Source organism: Setaria italica, chromosome I, assembly GCF_000263155.2.
Source record: "Setaria italica strain Yugu1 chromosome I, Setaria_italica_v2.0, whole genome shotgun sequence".
Classification (NCBI taxonomy): domain Eukaryota; kingdom Viridiplantae; phylum Streptophyta; class Magnoliopsida; order Poales; family Poaceae; genus Setaria; species Setaria italica.
Window position 1 is genome coordinate 7,593,659 of NC_028450.1, and position 24,023 is coordinate 7,617,681.

Sequence of the window (24,023 nt, forward strand, 5' to 3'; positions counted from 1 at the left end):
TCCGTCATCCGGCTCTCCGGCCTCCCCTGCTCTCGACGGCGCGGCGGCGCCGCCGGCCGCCTCACCTCCCGTCCAGCACAGGCGCGATGTCCAAAGGAAACTCTCAGGCTCCTGCAACGAGTGCCGGAAACGCGCGATCCGCCGTCTCCTCCGACGTACGCGTCGCCAATCCGCCGCCCTCCCCGGACTCGATCGATGGGCCGGGGCCTCCGAAGTCCGACCGGCATCGTCGTGCGTGCCGGCGACGTACGGCGGCGGCTGCGGAGGTGTGGGCCTCCGAAGACCAAGCATCTTCTGCTCGGTGTGTAGCAGTTTGCACTGCCGAAAATTCGCGCTTTCTTCTTCTCTCCGACTTCAATAATGGCGTGCTGTTTGAATTAATCAAATGATCCGGACTCCAGAGAAGCGCATCATAGTTCGTGTGTCCTAAGAATCATCAGCTGATTATTTTTTTCAAATGTCTCGTGAATTTGGGCAAACTCTCTCGTGTGATTTGCAGCCTGCTTCCTCTTGTAGCGCTGCCCTTCCAGCTTCCCTGTGAATATTCTGCATGCACTTCAGAAATCAGGACAGGCTGCACGCTCAAGTTTCGAAATCCTTTTCAGGTTACAATCGCTTCATCAGGTTGATAAAGCACCGTGAAAATGCAGAATCAAGTTGAATTATCTGACTTCACTAACACAATTAAGAACTAGTAGAAAACAACAGACTTTAGAAACCACTGGATTGAATTGAACATTGTTATACGGCCAGTTTGAACCTGAAAATGTGTAGATGCAATTTTGGATGATCCATAGTAGGGCATACGAGATGTACCAACCAGGCAACAAGAAACCACGGCATCCCAGGAGACCTGAACGCAGTGTCAACCTCTACAGCACGCTGTATCCCCGTTCCTGTTGGAGTTCATTAGCCACGCAGGTTTACTAGTCTGCTCCATTTTACTCCAGTTTTACACCGTTCCAGTTGCAGCAGAATAATTCAGACACAGGCGTATACGTAGCGCCTGATGCAAATTTAAGGAGGAAAAAAAAACACATCGGTTGAACAGCAACAACAAAACGAAGACTTTTCAATGGGTTCCTCGCAACCCATAAAAACACCACGCACATTAGTTAGTCCAAAAAAGCAGCAGTTAAAAAAAACTCAAAACTCGCACCGCAAGTCACAAGTCATAAGTATCGACTGGAGACGGTAGCATTGTAAGCGCTGACATTGCGAAGCAGGTAGAAGCAAATGTGCCATGTGATACCCCACATCACCATTTGAAGAAATGTATCCTGGTCCTGGACAACTAAATAATCACATGTAAGAACGCTGGTTACACCAAGCAACCGTGTTCTTAGCGTTGAAGGGTTGGGCTCCGTCTCAATATAATATACCAAGCTGCATCAACCTAATCGTGGAGGTCCTGACCGTGTGAACTAGCTAGGAAGAAGCTTGCGACCTTACGTGGCAAATGCGCAGATCACTGTTCCGACGGAAAATCCAGCTCTTGACCTGATACACGCCTTTTCCTGCTCACGGAAAAAAAAGGGTGCATCGTCATCCTACAAAAACAAAAGGTGCATCAAGCAGTGATTTTTATTGTATCTCAGATTTTTTTTGTCAGTACTTAATAACCGTATTAAGGGTAAGATTATATATTACGCCTTCGTGAAGTGCAAGTGTGAAGCTGGTAAGAGAATGAAATGATCTCAGTTCAGGTAAATCACAGCAGGCTGTAAGAAATTCAACAAGGATTATTACTGATACAAGGATAGCCCAAAAAAAATCATATGGTCAGGAAGCTTTGTCAGTTGGACTTCTTGATGGATGATTGCTGCAACTATCAAATGTCAAAGTGTGAACAAACAAGCTGGATTTATCTATTGCATAAAATACAATCATATATCATCTTATCATTGACTCCCATTTTTTCTTTGTGCTAACCACGACTAGGAAGAGATCTGCAAGATGGAAGCAAGAGCCTCCTTCTACCAGATGCTCTTCCTTGATTCGACCATTGTTACTTTGTCTAGACAGGACAAAGCTTAAGCATCTGGTTTCCGTGCTAGTTCCAAAAAGAAGCCATGCAATCACTCCATTTTCCATACAAGAAATGCAGCAGAAGATTACCCATACCTTTCCTTGGCCTTGCTCTTTTGCTGCTGATCTGCATGGCCACACCCACAAGTTCCTGCACAGAGCAGGAGAAGGCCTCTCTCCTGCAGTTCCTTGCAGGGCTCTCGAATGATGCCGGCCTAGCCAAGTCATGGCAGGGAGGCACAGATTGCTGCAAATGGGAAGGCGTCACCTGCAACAGAAACAGGACAGTCATTGAGGTTTCTCTGGCATCTAGGGGCCTTGAAGGGCGTATCACGCCATCTCTCAGCAACCTCACTGGCCTTCAGCATCTTAACTTGTCCTACAACTTGCTGTCCGGTGGCCTGCCGCGGGAATTGTTATCATCCAGCAGCATCGTTATCCTCGACGTCAGTTTTAACCAACTCAATGGAGAGCTGCACAAGCTGCCGTCTTCAACCCCTGGCCAGCCTCTACAGGTAATTAACATCTCAAGTAACATGTTTACAGGACAGTTTACGTCCACAACGTGGAAGGCGATGGAGAATCTGGTTGCACTCAATGCCAGCAACAACAGCTTTACTGGGCAGATACCAACACATATCTGTAACATATCTCCATCTTTTGCTGTGCTTGATCTCTGCTACAACCAATTCAGTGGCACAGTTCCCCCAGGGCTTGGTAACTGCTCCATGCTGAGAGTGCTCAAGGCTGGCCACAACAACCTCACCGGGACACTCCCTGATGAACTCTTCAATGCTACCTCGCTAGAGTACCTGTCTTTTCCTAATAATAATTTACAAGGAGTACTTGATGGTACACGCATAATAAATGTCAGGAATCTGTCTACACTTGATCTTGGAGGCAACAACTTCATTGGTGATATCCCAGATTATATAGGTCAGCTCAAGGGATTGGAGGAGCTTCATTTGGACTACAACAACATGTCAGGAGAGCTGCCATCATCACTGGGCAGCTGCGCAAATCTCATAACCATTGACCTCAAGAACAACAATTTCAGTGGAGAACTCACCAAGGTCAATTTCTCAAACTTCCCCAATCTAAAAACCTTAGATGTTATGCGGAACAAATTCAGTGGCGAAATTCCAGAAAGCATATACTCTTGCCACAAACTAACTGCACTGCGTCTATCATCAAACAATTTCCATGGCCAGTTATCGAAGGAACTAAGCCATCTGAAGTCACTCTCCTTCCTTTCACTTACTGGCAACAGTTTTACAAATTTAACAAATGCACTTCAAATACTAAAGAGCTCCAAGAACCTCACCACTCTTCTTATTGGAAATAATTTCATGCATGAGACCATGCCGGACGATGATGGCATTGATGGTTTTGTGAATCTTCAGGTTCTTTCCATAAGTGAATGCTCATTGTTGGGGAAAATACCTCATTGGCTATCGAAGCTCAGAAATTTGGAGATGTTATTTTTACACAGCAATCAACTAACTGGAACAATACCTGACTGGATCAGTAGCCTAAACTTCCTGTTCTATGTTGACATATCAAATAACAATCTGACTGGGGAAATTCCTACAGCGTTAACAGATATGCCAATGCTAAAATCAGAGAAGACTGCTGCAAGTTTGGATCCAAGAGTCTTTCAACTACCAATTTATGTCGATACGTCATTTCAATACCGCAAGGCCAATGCTTTTCAAAAAGTGCTCAATCTAGGAAACAATAACTTCATTGGTGTGATCCCTCCAGAGATAGGTCTCTTAAAAGAGCTCCTTTTGCTAAATTTGAGCTTCAACACATTACATGGAGATATCCCCCAATCAATCTGCAACCTCACAAACTTGCTGGTGCTCGACTTATCAAGCAACCATCTAACTGGCAGAATTCCAACCATGCTGAACAATCTACACTTCCTTTCTAAGTTTAACGTTTCTTTCAATGACCTAGAAGGGCCTGTGCCGACCACAGGCCAGTTTAGTACATTCACAAATGCTAGCTTTGATGGCAACCCAAAGCTCTGTGGTCCTACACTTGTTCACCATTGCAATTCAGTGGGAGAGCATTTCACCTCCAAGAAACAACATAACAAGAAGCTCATGTTTGTGCTTGCATTTGCTATAATTTTCGGAGGCATTGCCATCCTATTCCTTCTAGTTCGTCTCCTTGTCTTGTTCCGGGGTACAAGTTTCAGGACCAAAAACAGGAGCACCGATGATAACGACATAGGAACGCTATCATTCAACTCCAATTCAGAGCATTCATTGGTGATGATGCCAGGAAGCAAGGGAAACGAAAACAAGCTCACATTAACTGACATTGTGAAGGCAACAAATAACTTTGGCAAGGAGAACATCATCGGTTGTGGAGGCTATGGACTAGTATTCAAGGCCGAGCTACCCGATGGATCCAAGCTTGCAATCAAGAAGCTCAACAGCGAGATGTGCCTGATGGAAAGGGAGTTCACTGCAGAGGTTGAAGCACTCTCCATGGCCCAGCATGAAAATCTTGTGCCACTGTGGGGTTATTGCATCTATGGAAACTCAAGCTTCCTCATATATTCTTTCTTGGAGAATGGCAGTTTGGATGATTGGCTTCACAACAGAGATGATAATCCTGGAACATTTCTTGACTGGCCGGTGAGACTCAAAATTGCACAAGGAGCTAGCCGTGGCCTTTCTTACATCCATGATGTCTGCAAGCCGCACATTGTCCATCGTGACATAAAATCCAGCAACATCCTACTTGACAAAGAATTCAAAGCTTATGTTGCAGATTTTGGGCTGTCAAGACTGATCCTTCCAAACAAAACTCATGTTACGACCGAGTTGGTCGGCACTCTTGGTTACATTCCACCTGAGTATGGCCAAGGATGGGTAGCTACTTTGAAAGGTGACATATACAGTTTTGGAGTTGTCCTGCTTGAGCTCCTCACAGGAAGACGACCTGTTTCAGTCCTGTCCACATCACAAGAACTTGTCCCATGGGTGCTGGAGATGAGGTCTCAGGGAAAGCAGATTGAGGTCCTAGATCCAGCATTACGAGGCACAGGGCAAGAAGAGCAAATGCTGAAGATGCTTGAAGTTGCTTGTAAGTGTGTGAACCATATCCCATCTAAGAGGCCACCTGTCATGGAAGTAGTCTCATATCTAGAAAGCATTGATGGTGGCCTGCAACACAAAAGTCTGTCTACAAATGATAATATTGTAGTTCAGTGCATATAGACATACAGTAGATGTATTTTCAGTAAAGTTACCAGTTTTGACTATAAGTTTGAATCAGACATAGCGCATCATGTACAGTTTCTTGCACATTTTAAAGTTCTTTTTCCAAGAGAAATATCCATTACCCCCTCCCCCTCCTCTGGTTTTTCTAGAATTAGTATGTAACATATTCTCTGATTAGATCATGAAGCATCATGACAAAGCAAAAGCAAGAGAAAATAATAGTCATCTTCGTTGAGTTCCTTACTAGCTTAAGTACTGATATAGTGACACTAATGCATTTAGGAGCTGTCACCGAGTTCTTTGGCTCTAACCCACATAATTAAGAACCACTGGAGCTTAAAATTAGGATGCGGAATGAGTAAATGCCAATAATGGCTGGCTCAAGTATCCTTATAAAAAAAATGTCTGGCTCAAGTATCCTTATAAAAAAAATGTCTGGATCAAGTATGAAATGAAATGGCAATGCAGTATGATGATTGGTTTTGCGGCTGGAGAAAAGCTGCGCGAGCTGACCAGAATGATCGCCGAATGAATCTGGACATGAATCTAGATAATCCAAAGTACACGAGTACCAACCATGCAGGAGAAGTTTGACACGGTGGGGAAACCAAACCATGCCATCGCAGCATACGCGACTGTGCGCCCGTCGTCGACGACCCGCTCGGCGCGCGCACCCGGCCACACGAGCGTTTCGACAGGACGACAGACATCATCTCCGTCCAAGGCATGGAGCCCAACTGCCCAAGTGACGAGCCCCGCCACTGGCATTTCATCGAGCAGCTTGAGCGCGCTGCTCAAGCTCCGAGACGGCAGCTCCGAGACCAGCATTGCGTCGAGCCGCCCCAGGACGCCGCGGAGGCACGCGCGCGGCATGAGCGCGGAACAAGAGGTGGTGGTGGTGGACTCATCGGCGAGGGAGGAGGGAGGGGTTGCTGCCGAGTTCACTTGGGATGCTTGTGGCCCGACCGTTGATCAAAGCATGGGGCAGAGCAGAGGCGGCTGGGTGTGTCCAATCTGCGGAAGGTTGCGCGAGGCGTGTGGCGATGGGGCTGCCGGCGGTCGCCGATGGCAGCGCGGCGGTCGCCGGCCAGGAGATTTAACCGTGTCCAGTGATTTTTAAAACGACCCCTGTACACCGGATCCGATATTTTTCAAAATGCCCCCTTTGATCGCGATTATTAACCGCGATCCGATATTTTACAAAATACCCCCTGTATCGCGACTATTAATCGCGATCCAATATTTTGCAGATGAGCCCTCTTCCTCCTCCGTCATTTGACCCCTCGCTCTCCTTCTCTCGAGGTCCCGCCGGCCGCCGCACCACCCCATCCGTCCAGCGCAAGAGCGACGTCCAACCGATACTCTTCTACTCCCGTGTCAAGCTCCGGAGACTCGCGATCCGGCGGCAGCTCCGATGCACGCGTAGCCAATCCGCCGCTCTCGTGGGGGCGAGACGCGGCCTCCGGCTGCCGCGTCGTGCCTGCCGGCGGCGACGGCGCGGGATTCCGCATGCCTGGCATTTGCAGGTCCTCCGCTCTGGTGTTTGTCCAGCCTCTGATATGCTCCAATTTCTTCTTCCTCCTGTCCTGCAAACCTCCCTTCATCATAAAGAGAGTAAAATGCCATTCAGGTATTTTCAATTGCCATTCAGCTCTTTGACTCTGAACAACAGAATTCAGAAACCATTCTTTGGAATGCCAATGATATCTGCTTCAAATTTTTGTTTTTCGTTCAAATCAAAAGGCGAGCTCCGCCGCCCAATTAAGGAGGAAAATGAGTTATCCGCTGAAAAGCGGATAAGAGTCTTGTTCAAAGTACAGAGAACGGAACAAGATGTCCGGTCCAAGCATGGACTTCAGAAAGCAATAGGGATGTTTTGCTGTCAATTGGGGATAAAACTGCGCGAAATGCTGACCGGAATTTCAATTTCAACCTGGAAATGCTTTGCATTTTTGAACGATCCATACGATCACACGAGTTGTACCAACCATGCAAAAGTAAGAAACAACGGCATCTCCATCCAGCACGCAGTATCAATATTCAACTCTACAAAAAAAATTATTAGCGAGGAATTACTAACAAGGCATGCACATCGAAACCAAAATGCACTGCTGCAATAAGTACAAAACAGGCAGGTATATCAATATCATCATTAAAAAAAAGTATCTTTTAAGAACTCAATAGTCGCATAACCAATGGTGCTTGCATAAGCAGACTTTTTTTCACAAAGGAGTTGAACTTTTCAATAGATTATAGCAACCTAACAAGAGAACAGGATTGCTCGGATTTACACCATTTTGATTTTTTTTTCCATTGTACAATTGGTAGACATCGTACGTTATAACAGCCTAACAAGTAGATATCATACGTTTCAAAACTGGCAGCCGACACCTGATGTCAATCCAAGGAGAACAATGTGTAACCAGGTCCTCACAGGGGAAGAAATAATTAAATGGATTCATGGCTTCATGCACACCACATTTTATTCAGCAAAACAATCGATGAGAGAAAATGAGAACCAGAAAAGAAAGTATCAGCCATCAGGCTGATTGGGGGGCCCAAAATGTGGCCACATTAGCACTCAAGATTAGTAGCTGCAATAAGTAGAGACTGAAATAATAAAGATAATAACACAGGTGATGATATGAAATCGCAATCATTATCTAAAGTAATTTAGCATCTAACGACTCAATAATCACAAAATCAATGGGTGGGTGGGTACCAAAGCAGCCATTTGTTTGCGCAAAAGGGTTGGACTTTTTCATGGTTTATTATACCAGGCTGGCTCAACCCAAACGTGAAGGTCTGACCGTGTGAACGAGCTAGGAAGCTGCTACCTGCTGTGGCAAATGTGCCGAAAAATGGTGTGGATGTGTGCCCGCAGCAGCCATGCAGTACTTGACCCAATTTTCTTTTCCTACGGCTGCAATAGATAAGCAGGCAGAATCAAACTGGGGGCTGCTTACTGTCCCCTTCCTCTTCCTCCTCCTCGCGCTCTTTCCTGATTGGGCCATTGTCTATCTGGTCAGCATCAGGTTCAAGCATCTGTTTTCATGCTGGTTTCTTTCATCAGGAAGCCATGCAGGAGAAGCTCCATTCCTCATACAAGAAGTTCAGCAATGGATTTCCCGTTCCTTTCTTAGGCCTTGCAGTTGCGCTTTTCCTTGCCGCCTTTCTCCCACCAGCAAGCTCCTGCTCCGAGCAGGAGAGGAGCTCCCTCCTCCAGTTCCTCGCTGGGCTCTCGCAGGATGGCGGACTTGGTTTGTCATGGAAGAACGGCACGGATTGCTGCACATGGGAAGGAGTTGCCTGTGGCACAGATGGGACCGTCACTGATGTCTCCGTGACATCGAAGGCCCTTGAAGGGCAAATCTCAGCATCCCTGGGCATGCTCAGGGGCCTGCTGCGCCTCAACCTGTCCCACAACTTGCTGTCCGGTGGAATGCCGTCAGAACTGATGTCGTCCAACAGCATCATTGTCCTCGACATCAGCTTCAACCGCCTCAATGGAGAAGTGCATGAACTGCCATCGTCGACCCCTAGCCGGCCTCTGCAGGTATTGAACATCTCGACCAACTTATTTACAGGGCAGTTTCCATCAACTACATGGGAGGTGATGAACAGTCTGGTTGCACTCAATGCCAGCAACAACAGCTTTACTGGGCAGATACCCAGCCATCTCTGCAGAAGCTCGCCAGCCTTAGCTGTGATTGCACTCTGTTATAACCAACTCAGTGGCCACATTCCTCCTGGGCTTGGTAATTGCTCCATGCTCAAAGTGCTCAAGGCTGGTCACAATGCCCTCAGTGGGCCACTTCCAGATGAACTCTTCAATGCTACATCACTAGAGTACCTCTCTTTTCCCAACAATGGTTTGGAGGGAATACTTGATAGTGGACAAATTGTCAACTTCAGAAATCTGGTTCATCTTGATCTTGGAGGTAATAGGCTAAATGGAAAGATCCCAGACTCAATAGGTGAGCTCAAGAGAATAGAGGAGCTCCATTTGAACCACAACAACATGTATGGGGAGCTGCCATCAACTCTGGGTAATTGCACAAATCTCATAACTATTGACCTCAAGGGCAACAACTTCAGCGGAGAGCTGCATAAGGTCAACTTCTTCAACCTGCGCAATCTAAGAACATTAGATCTTCTGTACAACAACTTCATTGGCACAATTCCAGAAAGCATCTATTCATGTAGCAAACTGATTGCTTTGCGGCTATCTAACAACAACTTACATGGGCAGCTTTCACCAAGAATAGGCAATTTGAAGGATCTTGTTTTCCTGTCACTTGTTTCCAACAATTTTACAAATATCACAAATACGCTTCAGATCCTAAAGAACTGTAGGAATCTCACCTCACTACTTATTGGGACCAACTTCAAGGGTGAGGCCATGCCAGAAGATGAAACAATTGATGGTTTTCAGAATCTTCAGGTTCTTTCGATATCTAATTGCTCATTGTCTGGAAAAATACCTCTTTGGCTATCAAAAATCAAAAAACTACAGGTGCTGCTTTTGCACACGAATCAACTCAGTGGACCAATACCTGCCTGGATCAAAAGCTTAAAGTCACTTTTCCATCTAGACATATCAAGTAACAAGCTCACAGGGGAAATTCCAACAGCCTTAATGGAGATGCCAATGCTAACAACAGAAAAGACTGCAACCCATTTGGATCCAAGGGTATTTGAGCTACCTGTTTATAAAAATCCATCACTCCAGTACCGGATAACCAGTGCTCTCCCAAAATTGCTGAAACTTGGTTACAATAACTTCACTGGCAAGATCCCCAAAGAGATCGGTCAGTTGAAATCACTCAGTGTACTCAATTTCAGCTCCAACAGCTTGTCAGGAGATATACCAGTGCAACTCTGCAACTTAACAAATCTGCAAGTGCTAGACTTGTCTAGCAACCATCTCACAGGTGCAATCCCATCAGCATTGAACAACCTGCACTTTCTCTCTGCATTGAATATTTCTTATAATAACCTGGAAGGGCCTATTCCTAATGGAGGCCAACTTAGTACATTCTCGAATAACAGCTTTGAAGGGAATCCAAAGTTATGCGGTCCTATCCTCCTTCGCAGTTGTGGCCCAGCAGAAGCACCAACAATCTCGACAAAGCAACCTAGCAGGAAAGCCATTTTTGGGATTGCATTTGGTTCGTTCTTTGGAGTTGTTCTTCTTTTGCTTCTGGTATATCTCCTCACCTCGTTCAAGGGTAGAAGTTTGATAATCAAAATCAAGGCCTCCAACAATGAAGATTTAGAAGCAACTTCACAGATGTCTGATTCAGAACAGTCTTTAGTAATAGTGCCAAGAGGAAAAGGCGAAAAAAACAAGATCAAATTTGCTGACATTGTGAAGGCCACAAATAACTTCCACCAGGAAAACATTGTTGGCTGTGGAGGCTGTGGGCTAGTCTACAAGGCTACTTTACCTGATGGGACCAAGTTGGCCATCAAGAAGCTTAATGGTGAAATGTGCCCAATGGAGAGGGAATTCACAGCAGAGGTTGAAGCGCTCTCCATGGCACAGCATGAGAATCTTGTGCCACTGTGGGGTTACTGCATACAGGGAGATTCAAGGCTCCTCATATATTCCTATATGGAGAATGGCAGCCTGGATGATTGGCTTCACAACAGAGACGACGATGCCAGCTCAATTCTTGATTGGCCAATGCGGCTCAAAATTGCACATGGAGCAAGCCGAGGCCTTTCTTATATCCATGATGTCTGCAAGCCTCACATCGTCCACCGTGACATAAAGTCCAGTAACATCCTACTTGACAAAGAATTCAAGGCTTATGTTGCAGATTTTGGGCTCTCAAGATTAGTCCATGCCAACAAAACTCATGTCACAACTGAGCTAGTTGGCACTCTCGGCTACATCCCACCTGAGTATGGGCAAGGGTGGGTTGCAACATTGAGAGGCGATATGTACAGTTTTGGAGTTGTCCTGCTTGAGCTGCTCACAGGAAGACGGCCTGTTACGGCCTTGACTTCATCGAAAGAACTTGTGAAGTGGGTGCAGGAGATGACATCAGAAGGAAAGCAGATCGAGGTCCTCGATCCAGATCTACGAGGCATGGGGCATGACAAGCAAATGCTGAAGGTCCTTGAAATTGCTTGCAAGTGTGTCGACTACAATGCATGCATGAGGCCGACCATACAGGAAGTGATCTCCTGCCTCGACAGTATTGACCCCAACCTGCAGATGCAAAATTCAGTTAGGATAGAACGCAGTTAAACATGATACGCTTGTAGTCCGTTATTTTTGTACAGTTTCTGACATATTGTTATTTTAGGCAAATTTTCTGTAATTCAGTGATTGCCTTTTTTTCATTTCCCCAAATTATTCTGTAGCATGAGAAACAAAGAAGACCATGGCAGCATGATATGTTGGGAAAACCATGGCAAAGAAGAATTGGCTTGAAGAGTGAGACCTGACATACTCTCAGGAGTTAATTGCATGGCCAAATGCCCAATCACATAAAACTGCTGTGCTAATGCTATCTCAACACAAGTCATTAAAATGAGGAAAAGACAGCTATATCACCAGTATTATCATATGTAAATATCATGCAACAGATAGTGAAAAGGGAAGGAAAACAAGGACTAGCCAGCTACGTCAACATAGATTTTTCTTTACAGAAAACAGACGGCATCGATAGAGGCACTAAAATCTGAAGCTAGCTTCCAAGTTCTAATATAGCCCTTTTCTGCCGCATTTCTGCAGGGACCACATCTGTGTTGGGTTTTATGCTTAAAACTCAATGCCCGCATGGGAGTTCGATTCGAGCTAACCCTTCAGGAATTCTAGGAGAACTAAGGGGGCGTTTTCTTCCCGTGTCTTATTTTTAGCACGTGTCACATCGAATGTTTAGATACTAATTAGGAGTAGTAAACGTAGACTATTTACAAAACCAATTACATAAGTGGAATCTAAACGGCGAGACGAATCTATTAAGCCTAATTAAGCCTAATTAATCCATCATTAGCAAATATTTACTGTAGCAATACATTGTCAAATCATGGACTAATTAGGCTTAATAGATTCGTCTCGCCGTTTAGATTCGTCTTATGTAATGGGTTTTGTAAATAGTCTACGTTTAATACTCCTAATTAGTATCTAAACATTCGATGTGACGGGTGCTAAAGTTTAGCAAGTGGAAGAAAACAGGCCCTAAAATCCGCAACTAGAAAATGGAGAAGAGATGGGCGAACAAATTCAGTAGTACGAACTACGAAGCTAAGAACACACATGGATACTGGTTCAAGTAGTGAACGGATAAGCTGCGGAGACCAGACTGACCCTTGCAGCTGCGGCCGGGTGCTCGGCGGAGAGACCACGGCGCCGCCGTTCGCCGTCGCCGGCTCCGGCCAGGAGTTTTCTTTTTTCTTTTTCCTTTTTTTAGCGGAGAGGACGGGTTGGAGAGAGCCCAGTACATCATGGGCTCATGGTCCGGCACCATTGGGCCCAGAACATAGGCGAGAAGTAGGCCCGCTTAGCCCAGGTTATATAATAAAGGGTTTCCGCTGTTACCATTTTTCCTTTCACCGCTTTTTCTCTCCTTTTTCAGTTTTCCTATAAAATTCCTTTGAAATATATTTGCAAAAGTCCCTTGATAGAAAATTCTACAAGAATTTAGGCCTGTCTAAAGGGTAAATTTCTTCTCACAGGACTCGATATCTTTGAAGTTTCTCCAATTTTTAGTTGCCCCTAATATGGAACCATCGTTAGGGACTTAGGGTCATTCTTTAATTTCGCAGAAATCATTTTCTGATTGGTCCAGGAACTGCAAGTGCAAAGTAAATAAATGAAACATAGATAAACAAAAGGGAAATGCCAGCTCAGCAAATTTCGGAGAATATCAGCCACTAGCACCGAAAGGCGATAGCAACAGAAACAAGAACAAAATAAAAAGGTACAGTATCAGTTATTCCATCAGCTTCCAAACAAAAACCATCCATAATGACAAAAACATAGCCGCCAAAAAACAAATCCATGCAATATTTTTTTCTTCCGAGCTGTTGGCCTAGTCTAAAACATCAGCTGGTTCCCTCATACTGTAGTTTACACGCCTCTGCTCCTAGCAACAGGTCCTTGTCCAATGTCCACAATAAACCACTGGGACAGGGAGAAAGGAAAATTGCAATTTGCAGACGCATACATCAGCCAGACAGCCCCAGCCGCTCCTGCACGATGACAACGGCAAGAAAGTAAACGCCTCGGGTCAGGAAGAAGCAAAGAGCACTCAGCGACCATTCCTCCATTAATCCGCAATCTTCTTGTACACCACTTGCCCTTCTGCAGCCTGAGTCGATCGCGGCATCGATGGCTGCTTTGAATTTCACTCGTCTTTTCTTAATGGATGCTTTGCATCGTCGTCACCAATTCAAGACTTGCAAATCTGTGGTGTTAGTTCTTTCCTGAGAAATCATGCCTTTTCCTGGTCGTCAGAGGGAGCACATCCTTGGCTCAAATTTTGTCTGAATTAAATGGTGAAGTGATGTCAGATGAAGTAAAATAATGCAGGCTGTAACAATTTGCAAAGAAAAATGATAGTGGATGATTGTTACACGTATCATTGAACTGTTTCACGCATGGTTGTCAGGCTTACCAAATATACTGTAGCAGGTGGCTCAGACAAAACATCGTGGTGTGGACTGAGAAAACGCTGTAGCAGCTAACCCTTGACCCAGTTTTTCTTTTGGCAACTAGGACCGGAAAGGCCGAAAGGATCAAACAAAACGGAGGCAGCAGCTTGTCCTGTTTGTCCTCGTGCTCTTTCTAGATCAGACCCTGTCTGGCCCCTACTCTCAAGACACAATTTATGCCTCTCATTCCATAGTGATTTCTGGAGAGAAGCCATGCGGGCACTCCATTTCTCACACATGAAATACAGCAACAGATTTCCCACAACTTTCCTTAGCCTTGCTCTTGTTCTGCTCCTCTTCTTGGCCTCTCCCACAAGCGCTTGCACTGAGCAGGAGCGCAACTCACTCCTTCAGTTCCTTGGTGGGCTATCGCAGGGTGGAAATCTCACCTTGACATGGAAGAATGGCACAGACTGCTGCACTTGGGAAGGGATCACCTGCAGTCCAGACAGGACGGTCACTGATGTCTTCTTGAGTTCTAGGAGCCTTCAGGGATTCATCTCACCGTTCCTTGGCAATCTCACTGGCCTATTGCGCCTCAATTTATCCTACAATTTGCTGTCTGGCGGCCTACCACTCGAATTGGTGTCGTCCAACAGTATCATCGTCCTTGATGTCAGCTTCAACCAACTCAATGGAAATCTGCAAGAGCTGCCATCTTCAACCCCTGCCCGGCCTCTCAAGGTACTGAACATCTCAAGCAACTTGTTTTCAGGGCAGATTCCGTCCACTACATGGGAAGTGATGAAGAGTCTGGTTGCCCTTAATGTAAGCAATAACAGCTTTACCGGGCAGGTACCAACAACACTCTGTGTCAATGCACCATCCTTTACTCTGCTTGAACTCAGCTACAACCAAATAAGTGGAAGTATACCTCCAGAGCTTGGTGATTGCTCCAATTTAAAATATCTAAGTGCTGGACACAACAACCTCAACGGGACTCTTCCAGATGGCCTCTTGGATATTACCTCATTGGAACACCTCTCTTTTCCAAATAACCAGTTGCAAGGATCACTCAACAACATCAGCAAGCTCAAAAATCTGGTCACCCTTAATCTTGGAGGGAATTTTTTTGATGGCAATATCCCAGATTCTATAGGTGAACTCAAGAGACTGCAGGAGATTAGTTTGGATCATAACCAGATGTCTGGGGAAATCCCATCAACTCTGAGCAACTGCACAAAGATCATAACTATCGACCTCAACAGCAACAGTTTCAGCGGACAACTCACCAAGGTCAATTTCTCCAACCTTCCCAATCTAAAAACCATAGATCTTATGGGGAACAAATTCAGTGGCGCGATTCCAGAAAGCATCTACTCATGCAACAACCTAACTGCACTGCGACTATCCTTCAATAGTTTCCACGGTCAGTTGTCAGAAAAAATCGGCAATTTGAAGTTCCTCTCATTCCTATCACTTGTTGACATCTCTCTTACAAATATCACAAGTGCATTTCAGATCCTTAGGAGTTGCAATAACCTGACCACCTTGCTAATTGGACTCAACTTCAAGCATGAGATCATGCCACAGGATGACAGAATTGATGGTTTTGAGAATCTTCAGGTTCTTTCTATGTATGAGTGTTCTTTGCTTGGAAGAGTGCCTCCTTGGTTATCCAAGCTCACAAATTTGGAGGTGTTAGACTTACATAGTAATAAGCTAACCGGGCTAATACCTGACTGGATGAATAACCTAAAGTCCCTCTTCTGTTTAGACATATCAAACAACAGCCTTACAGGGGAAATTCCAACAGCCTTGATGGAGATGCCGATGCTAAAGACTGATAATGTAGCCCCAAAGATATTTGAGCTCCCTATTTATGCAGCTCCAGCACTTCAATATCGCATGCCCAGTGCTATTCCTAAACTACTGAATCTGGCTGCTAATAATTTCACTGGTGTGATCCCCGCAGAGATTGGTCAGTTGAAGGTGCTCCTTTCACTGAATTTGAGCTTCAACAAATTATCAGGAGAGATCCCAGAAGCGATTTGCAACATCACAAACCTGCAGGTGCTCGACTTGTCAAGCAATGATATCACTGGTACAATTCCAGCTGCACTGAATGATCTACATTTCCTGTCTCGATTCAATGTTTCTAATAATGACCTAGAAGGGACAATTCCAACTGGAGGCCAGCTTAGCACTTTTACAAATTCTAGCTTTGATGGCAACCTGAAATTATGTGGTCCTATGCTTGTAAACCATTGCAGTTCAGCTGAAGCACCATCGACCTCAAAGAAACAACGCAAAAAGACAGCCATCTTTGCACTTGCAATTGGTGTATTTTTTGGAGGGATCGCTATCCTATTCTTGGTATCTTGTTTCATCATTTTCTTCAGGAGTACTAGTTTCATGACTAGACACAGGAGTAACAGCAAGGATATGATAGAAGAAATACCATCCAGCTTCAGATTGGAACAATCCTTGGTAATGGTTCCAGGCAAGGGAGAAAAGGATAAGATCACATTCACTGATCTTGTGAAGGCTACAAATAACTTTGACAAAGAGAATATCATAGGCTGTGGAGGGTATGGGCTAGTCTACAAGGCTTTTCTACCTGATGGCTCCAAGGTCGCCATCAAGAAGCTAAGTAGTGAAATGTTCCTAATGGATAGAGAATTCACTGCAGAAGTTCATGCACTATCCATGGCGCAGCATGACAATCTTGTGCCACTCTGGGGTTACTCCATCCAGGGAAATTCAAGGTTCCTCATATATTCCTACATGGAGAATGGCAGCCTGGATGATTGGCTTCACAACAGGGATGATGGCGCCAGCTCATTTCTTGGCTGGCCAATGAGGCTAAAGATCGCGCAAGGAGCAAGCCAGGGTCTGTCCTATATCCATAATGTCTGCAAGCCTCACATTGTTCACCGTGACATCAAATCCAGCAATATCCTACTGGACAAAGAATTCAAAGCCTATGTTGCAGATTTTGGGCTATCTAGATTGATCCTTCCCAACAAAACTCATGTCACGATCGAGTTGGTTGGTACACTCGGTTACGTCCCCCCTGAGTATGGCCAAGGGTGGGTGGCTACTTTGAGAGGTGATATGTACAGTTTTGGGGTAGTACTGCTTGAACTGCTCACAGGCCAGCGGCCTGTTCCAATCTCATTTGTGTCAAAAGAACTCGTCCAGTGGGTATGGGAGATGAGATCCAAAGGAAAGCAGATTGAAGTTCTGGATCCAGCACTCCGGGGCACAGGGTACGAGGAGCAAATGCTGAAGATGCTTGAAACTGCTTGCCAGTGTGTCAACCGTAATCCTTCCATGAGGCCAACTATACAGGAAGTAGTTTCTTGCCTGGACAGCATAGACACCAACCTGAGGATACAAAATTCAGTCAACATAGAGTAAAGTACATTATAATTTTACTTTAGTACAGAGTAGATGTATGGTTTTCACAAGAACTACTTCCACTAACTGATCGTGGTACTTCTTTTTTCACAGCTTAACCGGCCACGTTTTTGTAATCCCTCTCCCTTATATCATGAATTGCCTGAGATTCCACTTGCACATGGAGAAAATAAAAAATATAAATCATATTAAGAGATAAATTGAACCTAATGATATAGTTTAGAGGGTAAATTGAACCAATAAATAGTTTAGAGGGTATTCGAAATTTCACTATACTTGAGGGGACTATAGACCTTTTCCTTTGAAATTTTTAGCAATCTCCATCATGTAGGGAAAAAAGGCTATCTATGGAATACTCGAGTGTTGGAGAGCCTCCTAGCACTCGATTTTTTTTACCACAGGACCCAAAACGGATGGCCGTGATGAAGCCTTCCATCCCTTATCTCTTCCCCCACGTGAAACCTTATCCCGTAGCGCAGACTCGCGAGGCGCGTCTCACCCCCGCTGCCGCTAACGCTAAAAAATTGAAGCCCAACGCCCCCGCCGCCTCCACCACCCAACCGGGGATCCTCCACCGTCCGGCTCAGGCAGCGCCTCGCCGCCTCCGCTCCGCCGCCGTCTCAACCACCACCACCACCACTGCCGGCCATCAAGCCACCCGAAGCTCCCTCTACGCCCGCAGGTGATAGGTAACCCCACCCTGAACCCAACCCGAGCCCTAACCCCGAACCCCTACCGGAGTTGAGGAAGAAGCTCTCATGGCCAAGAATGGTGACCGGCAAAATTCGAGTGTGGGAGGAGTAAATATGCTCAGAGTGTGATTTAGCAATCCAAACAATCCAAAAAATTATGTAGTTGTGGTGGAGCCATGGAGGGACTGAGGGAGGCAAGTACCTTTCGACCTGGTACTGCACGCAGCACGCATTAAGAGGTAGAAGAGCTGTTGACATCACAAGTAATTTTTGCAGACTGCCCAAACCATTCTATCAGAGCAGACACATTGAAGATTTGGAGTGAAAAGGATCTTTATATGTCCACCGTAATTGCACAAGACTTACAAATTCAATTGGCCACAATAAAAGGAGCTTTACAAAAGAAAGAAAGAAAATGTATGTTCCGGAGATATTTACCGAGTCCAAAACACAAGCCGGCCTGCAATCACTAGTTGAGTCCGACGTACACTTGTACTCTGAAGATCACTTGCTATCATGCAAGTCGTTGTCTGCAGTGCGTCGACGCAACGGAAAATTGCAGTTTTGTAAACACGTGCGTCAACCACAGCCTTGGACCTTGAATTATGTAGTTGGCTAGAAAGTAAAAGCTTCGGTCAGCATTCAGCAAGAATCTTCCTGCAATCCACTTGCCCTTCTCCAACCATGCCAATCGCTACATCAATGGATGCTTTGAATTATATTGTGGTAATCTGTGAAATTCGTCCTTCAGAATTGTGCCTCCTCCGTTCAAATTCTGTCTGTAAAGCAGGTTTGTTTAGTGAAACTGGTAAGAGAAGTGATGTTAAATGGAGTAAATCAAGACACGTTGTAACATTTTTAATAGGAACGAATCATGGATGAGTATTACCGTTTCTCACATGGAAATCAGCCGTACCAATGTACACTATCACCATGGTGTGAACTTAGAAAGTGCTGTAGCAAATGTCAAATCCCAATTCACAACAAGGATGTGCCTGAAGCAGCCAATCCTTGACCAAATTTTTGTTGTTGAATAAATTCTGAAAGGTCAAACAAAACGGTTAAATGATGACAGCAGCTGCTCCTGTTTGCTCTCCGTGCTCTTTCTTCATCTGAACCCATTTACCATTATAAACTCTAAGGACACAACTCACGCCTATGCTTCCATGTTGATTTCTTGAGAAAGAACATCATGTGGACTCTCCATTTCTCACACATGATATACAGCAACAAATTTCCCGAAACTTTTCTTGGCCTTGCTCTTGTGCTGCTCCTCTTCTTCACCTCTCCAATAAGTTCTTGCAACGAGCAGGAGAGCAACTCCCTCCTCCACTTCCTCGCAGGGCTCTCACAGGACGGTGGCCTCACCAAGTCATGGCAGAATGGCACAGATTGTTGCATATGGGATGGGATCAGCTGCAGCCCAGACAGGATGGTCACCGATGTCTTCTTGGCTTCTAGGAGCCTTCAGGGGTTCATCTCACCATTCCTCGGCAATCTCACCGGCCTCTTGCGGCTTAACCTATCCTACAATTTGCTGTCCGGTTCCCTACCGCTGGAATTGGTGTCGTCCAGTAGCATCATCGTCCTTGACGTCAGCTTCAACCAACTCAATGGAGGCCTGCAAGAGCTGCCATCTTCAACCCCTCGCCGGCCTCTCAAGGTACTGAACATCTCAAGCAACTTGTTTTTAGGGCAATTTCCATCCAGCACATGGGAGGCGATGAAGAGTCTGGTCGTGCTCAATGTCAGCAACAACAGCTTTACCGGGCAGATACCAACTACCTTCTGTGTGAGTTCACAATCCTTTGTTGTGCTTGAACTCAGCTATAACCAAATTAGTGGAAGTATCCCTGCAGGGCTCAGTAATTGTTCCAACCTAACATCTCTTAGTGTCGGGCACAACAACCTCAATGGAACTTTTCCGGGTGACCTTCTAAATATTGCCTTGTTGGAACACCTCTCTTTTCCAAATAATCAGTTGGAAGGATCACTCGGCAACATCAGCAAGCTCAAAAATCTAGTCACCCTTAATCTTGAACGGAACAGGTTCAGTGGCGATATCCCAGATTCTATAGGTGAGCTTAAGAGATTGGAACAGATCCATTTGGGCAACAACAACATGTCCGGGGAGCTCCCATCAAATCTGACCAACTGCACGAATCTCATAACTATCGACCTCAAGAGCAACAATTTAAGGGGAGAACTCACCAAGGTCAACTTCTCCAAACTTCCCAATCTAAAAACCATAGATCTTATGGGGAACAAATTCAGTGGCGCGATTCCAGAAAGCATCTACTCATGCAACAACCTAACTGCACTGCGACTATCCTTCAATAGTTTCCACGGTCAGTTGTCAGAAAAAATCGGCAATTTGAAGTTCCTCTCATTCCTATCACTTGTTGACATCTCTCTTACAAATATCACAAGCGCATTTCAGATCCTTGGGAGTTGCAAGAACCTGACCACCTTGCTAATTGGACTCAACTTCAAGCATGAGATCATGCCACAGGATGAAAGAATTGATGGTTTTGAGAATCTTCAGGTTTTTTCTATCAATGACTGTTCTTTGTCTGGAAAAGTACCTCCTTGGTTATCAAAGCTCACAGATTTAGAGATGTTATTTTTATTTAACAATCAACTGACCGGATCAATACCTGACTGGATAAGTAACCTGAACTCCCTGTTCTATATAGACCTATCAAACAACAGCCTTACAGGGGAACTTCCAACAGCTCTAATGGAGATGCCAATGCTAAAAACAGACAAGGTTGGCCCAGAGGTCTTTGAGCTGCCTGTTTATCCACTTTATACACCTCAATCGCTTCAATACCGCATGCCTAGCGCTTTTCCTAAAGTGCTGAAACTAGGCAATAATAACTTCACTGGTGAGATCCCCAACAAGATTGGTCAGCTGAAAGGGCTCCTTTCACTTAATTTGAGCTTCAACAAATTATCTGGAGAGATCCCAGAAGCGATTTGCAACATCACAAAGCTGCAGGTGCTTGACTTGTCAAGTAATAATCTCACTGGTACAATTCCAGCTGCACTGAACGACCTAAACTTCCTGTCTCAATTCAATGTTTCAAATAATGACCTAGAAGGGACTATTCCAACTGTGGGCCAGCTTAGCACTTTTCTAAATTCAAGCTTTGATGGCAACCCGAAACTGTGTGGTCCCATGCTTTCTGATCATTGTGGTTCATCTAAAACACCATGGGTCTCCAAGAAACGACACAACAAAAAAGCCATCCTTGTCCTTGCACTTGGTGTAGGTTTTGGAGGTATTTTCATCCTGTTCTTGCTAGTCTGCCTCCTTTTCTTGTTCAGGAGAACAAGTTTCACGACCAGAAATAGGAGCAACAACAAGGATGCCATAGAAGCACTGCCATCCAACTTCATTTCAGAGCAATCATTGGTGATGGTCCCACAACGCAAGGGAGAACAAAATAACCTCACATTCATTGATCTCGTGAAGGCTACAAATAACTTTGACAAGGAGAATATCATAGGCTGTGGAGGTTATGGGCTGGTGTACAAGGCTGAGCTACCCAATGGATCCAAGGTTGCGATCAAGAAGCTCAATAGTGATATGTGCCTGATGGATAGGGAATTCAGTGCAGAGGTTGAGGCTCTCTCCATGGCGCAGCATGACAATCTCGTGCCACTCTGGGGCTACTGCATTCAGGAAAACTCAAGGTTCCTCATATATTCTTATATGGAGAATGGCAGCCTGGATGACTGCCTTCACAACAGGGATGATGACGCCAGCCCATTTCTTGGCTGGCCAATGAGGCTAAAGATCGCGCAAGGAGCAAGCCGGGGTCTCTCATACATCCATGATGTCTGCAAGCCTCGCATTGTGCACCGTGACATCAAGTCCAGTAACATCCTGCTAGACAAAGAATTCAAACCCTATGTTGCGGATTTTGGGCTATCCAGATTGATCCTTCCCAACAAAACTCATATCACAACTGAGTTGATTGGCACTCTCGGTTATATTCCTCCTGAATATTGTCAAGGTTGGGTGGCTACTCTTAGAGGTGATATGTACAGTTTTGGAGTAGTGTTGCTTGAGCTTCTCACAGGCCAGCGGCCTGTTCCAATCTCATACAAGTCCAAAGAACTCGTCCAGTGGGTACGTGAGATGAGATCCGAGGGAAAGCAGATTGAAGTCCTGGATCCAGCACTCCAGGGCACAGGGTATGAAGGGCAGATGTTGAAGATGCTTGAAGTCGCTTGCCAGTGTGTCAACCATAATCCTAGCATGAGGCCAACAATATGGGAAGTAGTCTATTGCCTGGACAGCATAGATGCCAACCTGAGGATGCAAAATTCAGTCACCATAGAGTAATAACCTACATAATAAATTATAATTTGAGTGACCTGCTGACTGATTACGTTACTTCTTTTTGTACAGCTTAACAGGCTGCTAAACATTTGTAATTCGTCTCCTTTTTCCCCTATCATGAACTATGGACCATGAAGAGTCATAAGAAACAAGCTAAACTTTTGTGATGGTGACCCTTCAACCAAGAGTGTCATTCATGATTAGGGTATCAAACTCTGAATTAATTAATTAGTTTGCTTATCCTCTCTCTCCCCCTGTTTTACAATTCTATTGATGTACTTTCCACACAGTTGTTAGGGAATAAAAAATCATCTTTTCCTTTAACATGAACTACGAAAAAACACAGAGATTATGGGCAACGTTCTGTTCCTATTCAATGTTCTCGTGAATTGAAGATTCCTCTTCAGCTTGTTCTCATGAATTTCAGTTTCAGGTAAGAGGACTTGGTCAGTCAAACCTAGAAAACATATTAACAACATTAAGCAGCAATGTACTCCACAAGCCAGTGGCCAAAACAGGCAGTGCTCCTAGAATAGAAATATGAGCCGAAGAAAACTAGACACTCACCCACCGACACCAAATGCAAATCTTTCACAGGATCCGAACGTGAAGATCCAATCCCCAAGTAGTCCTGCTGCGCTATCCTGAAGCTGCAACCTCGGATTCGAATTCGAGTCCTGCTCCTATGCTGAACCAAGAACCCTATCAGCTCGTAGACTCTCTAAGTATCCAAACCACTGACGCAGTGGGGCGTATAGGAAAATGTAGCCTCAAGCACAATACCGCGCGCGCATCGCAATCAGCGAGCAGATGGAAAGAACGGTGGCAAACTTACCCGCGTAGGAACGGCAGCGCCGCCGTTCGCCGGTGAGGAAATTCGTCTTCGGGTAAAAATAGAAGAGAGAAGAAGGGGGTGAAACCGTAAAAGCAAGTATGGGCCGGCCATCTGGCCTATAAAAGGCCCATTCTGCAGAGCAGCCGCGTTGAAAGATTTGCATATGGGCCAAGAGGTGGGCTCGTAAGAGGCCTCTAGATGAAGTGTTGGTTTACGAAATTGAGAAACTTTAGCCTCCTTGGCCCAGAAAAGGTCACGCTCACGATATAAAAAATTTAAAATAGCTAACAAATTCAAAAGGAAAATTTTGAATAGAATATTGCAGGTTTAACACCTGTGAGTTCTGACTTCTGAGGATGATGGATTCTCAGTATAAGAACGTGTTTTTTACTCAAAATTTTTCATTAAATAAGAAATTACTACACATAAAACGTTACATGTTTACTAAACAAGAAATACACAAACAATTGAAATTTTATCAAAAGTGTACAGGTTCACATAAGAGTTCGGACATATTATTTTTGTCAACATTATTAAGTTTCATATGGAGGGAGGCAAATCCCTTTCGAGTGCATGCATTAAAAGGAAGGATAGCTGTTGACATAAGCAGCAAACATCGCCAACCACTACATGCAGACTGCTTACTCCATTCTAGAAGTAGCGCTGTGTGGCAGAGAAGGTACGGTAAAGCTTTTGCGGTGAAAACGAACATATACCGAACTGTATGCCCACCTTTATTTGCGCAAAAGTTACAAATCAACTTACCAAGACAAGGAGCTTTAGGGGGTGTTTGGCAATACCCTGTTAAAGTTTAACACCTATCACATCGGATGTTGGATGCTAAT

At 45.0% G+C, this 24,023-nt stretch overlaps 3 protein-coding genes and 2 long non-coding RNA genes across 5 annotated transcripts; 3 read left to right on the forward strand and 2 right to left on the reverse strand.

Moving 5' to 3' along the window:
* The first annotated feature begins 1,562 nt into the window (after positions 1-1,562).
* On the forward strand, positions 1,563-6,387 carry LOC111258043 (tyrosine-sulfated glycopeptide receptor 1-like). Its single transcript, XM_022828773.1, has one exon. The coding sequence runs from the start codon at positions 2,073-2,075 to the stop codon at positions 5,262-5,264; it is 3,192 nt and encodes a 1,063-aa protein (XP_022684508.1). The 5' UTR covers positions 1,563-2,072; the 3' UTR covers positions 5,265-6,387.
* Positions 6,388-7,907: 1,520 nt separating this feature from the next.
* On the forward strand, positions 7,908-11,603 carry LOC106804198 (tyrosine-sulfated glycopeptide receptor 1). The gene has a single exon (XM_022828787.1). The coding sequence runs from the start codon at positions 8,347-8,349 to the stop codon at positions 11,524-11,526; it is 3,180 nt and encodes a 1,059-aa protein (XP_022684522.1). The 5' UTR covers positions 7,908-8,346; the 3' UTR covers positions 11,527-11,603.
* A 2,315-nt stretch (positions 11,604-13,918) lies between these two features.
* LOC101774625 (tyrosine-sulfated glycopeptide receptor 1) lies at positions 13,919-22,667 on the forward strand. The gene is made up of 2 exons (XM_004951754.4): positions 13,919-15,577; positions 19,289-22,667. Exons 1-2 carry the CDS (start codon positions 14,151-14,153, stop codon positions 22,344-22,346), a joined length of 4,485 nt encoding a protein of 1,494 aa, XP_004951811.2. The 5' UTR covers positions 13,919-14,150; the 3' UTR covers positions 22,347-22,667.
* LOC111258365 lies at positions 18,257-19,301 on the reverse strand. The gene is made up of 2 exons (XR_002678980.1): positions 18,882-19,301; positions 18,257-18,771 (listed from the first exon to the last, which is right to left on the reverse strand). It is a non-coding gene; the product is annotated as an uncharacterized LOC111258365 (long non-coding RNA).
* LOC106804127 lies at positions 22,182-23,257 on the reverse strand. Its single transcript, XR_001393092.2, has 3 exons — positions 23,179-23,257; positions 22,911-23,031; positions 22,182-22,313 (listed from the first exon to the last, which is right to left on the reverse strand). It is a non-coding gene; the product is annotated as an uncharacterized LOC106804127 (long non-coding RNA).
* Positions 23,258-24,023: the final 766 nt, after the last annotated feature.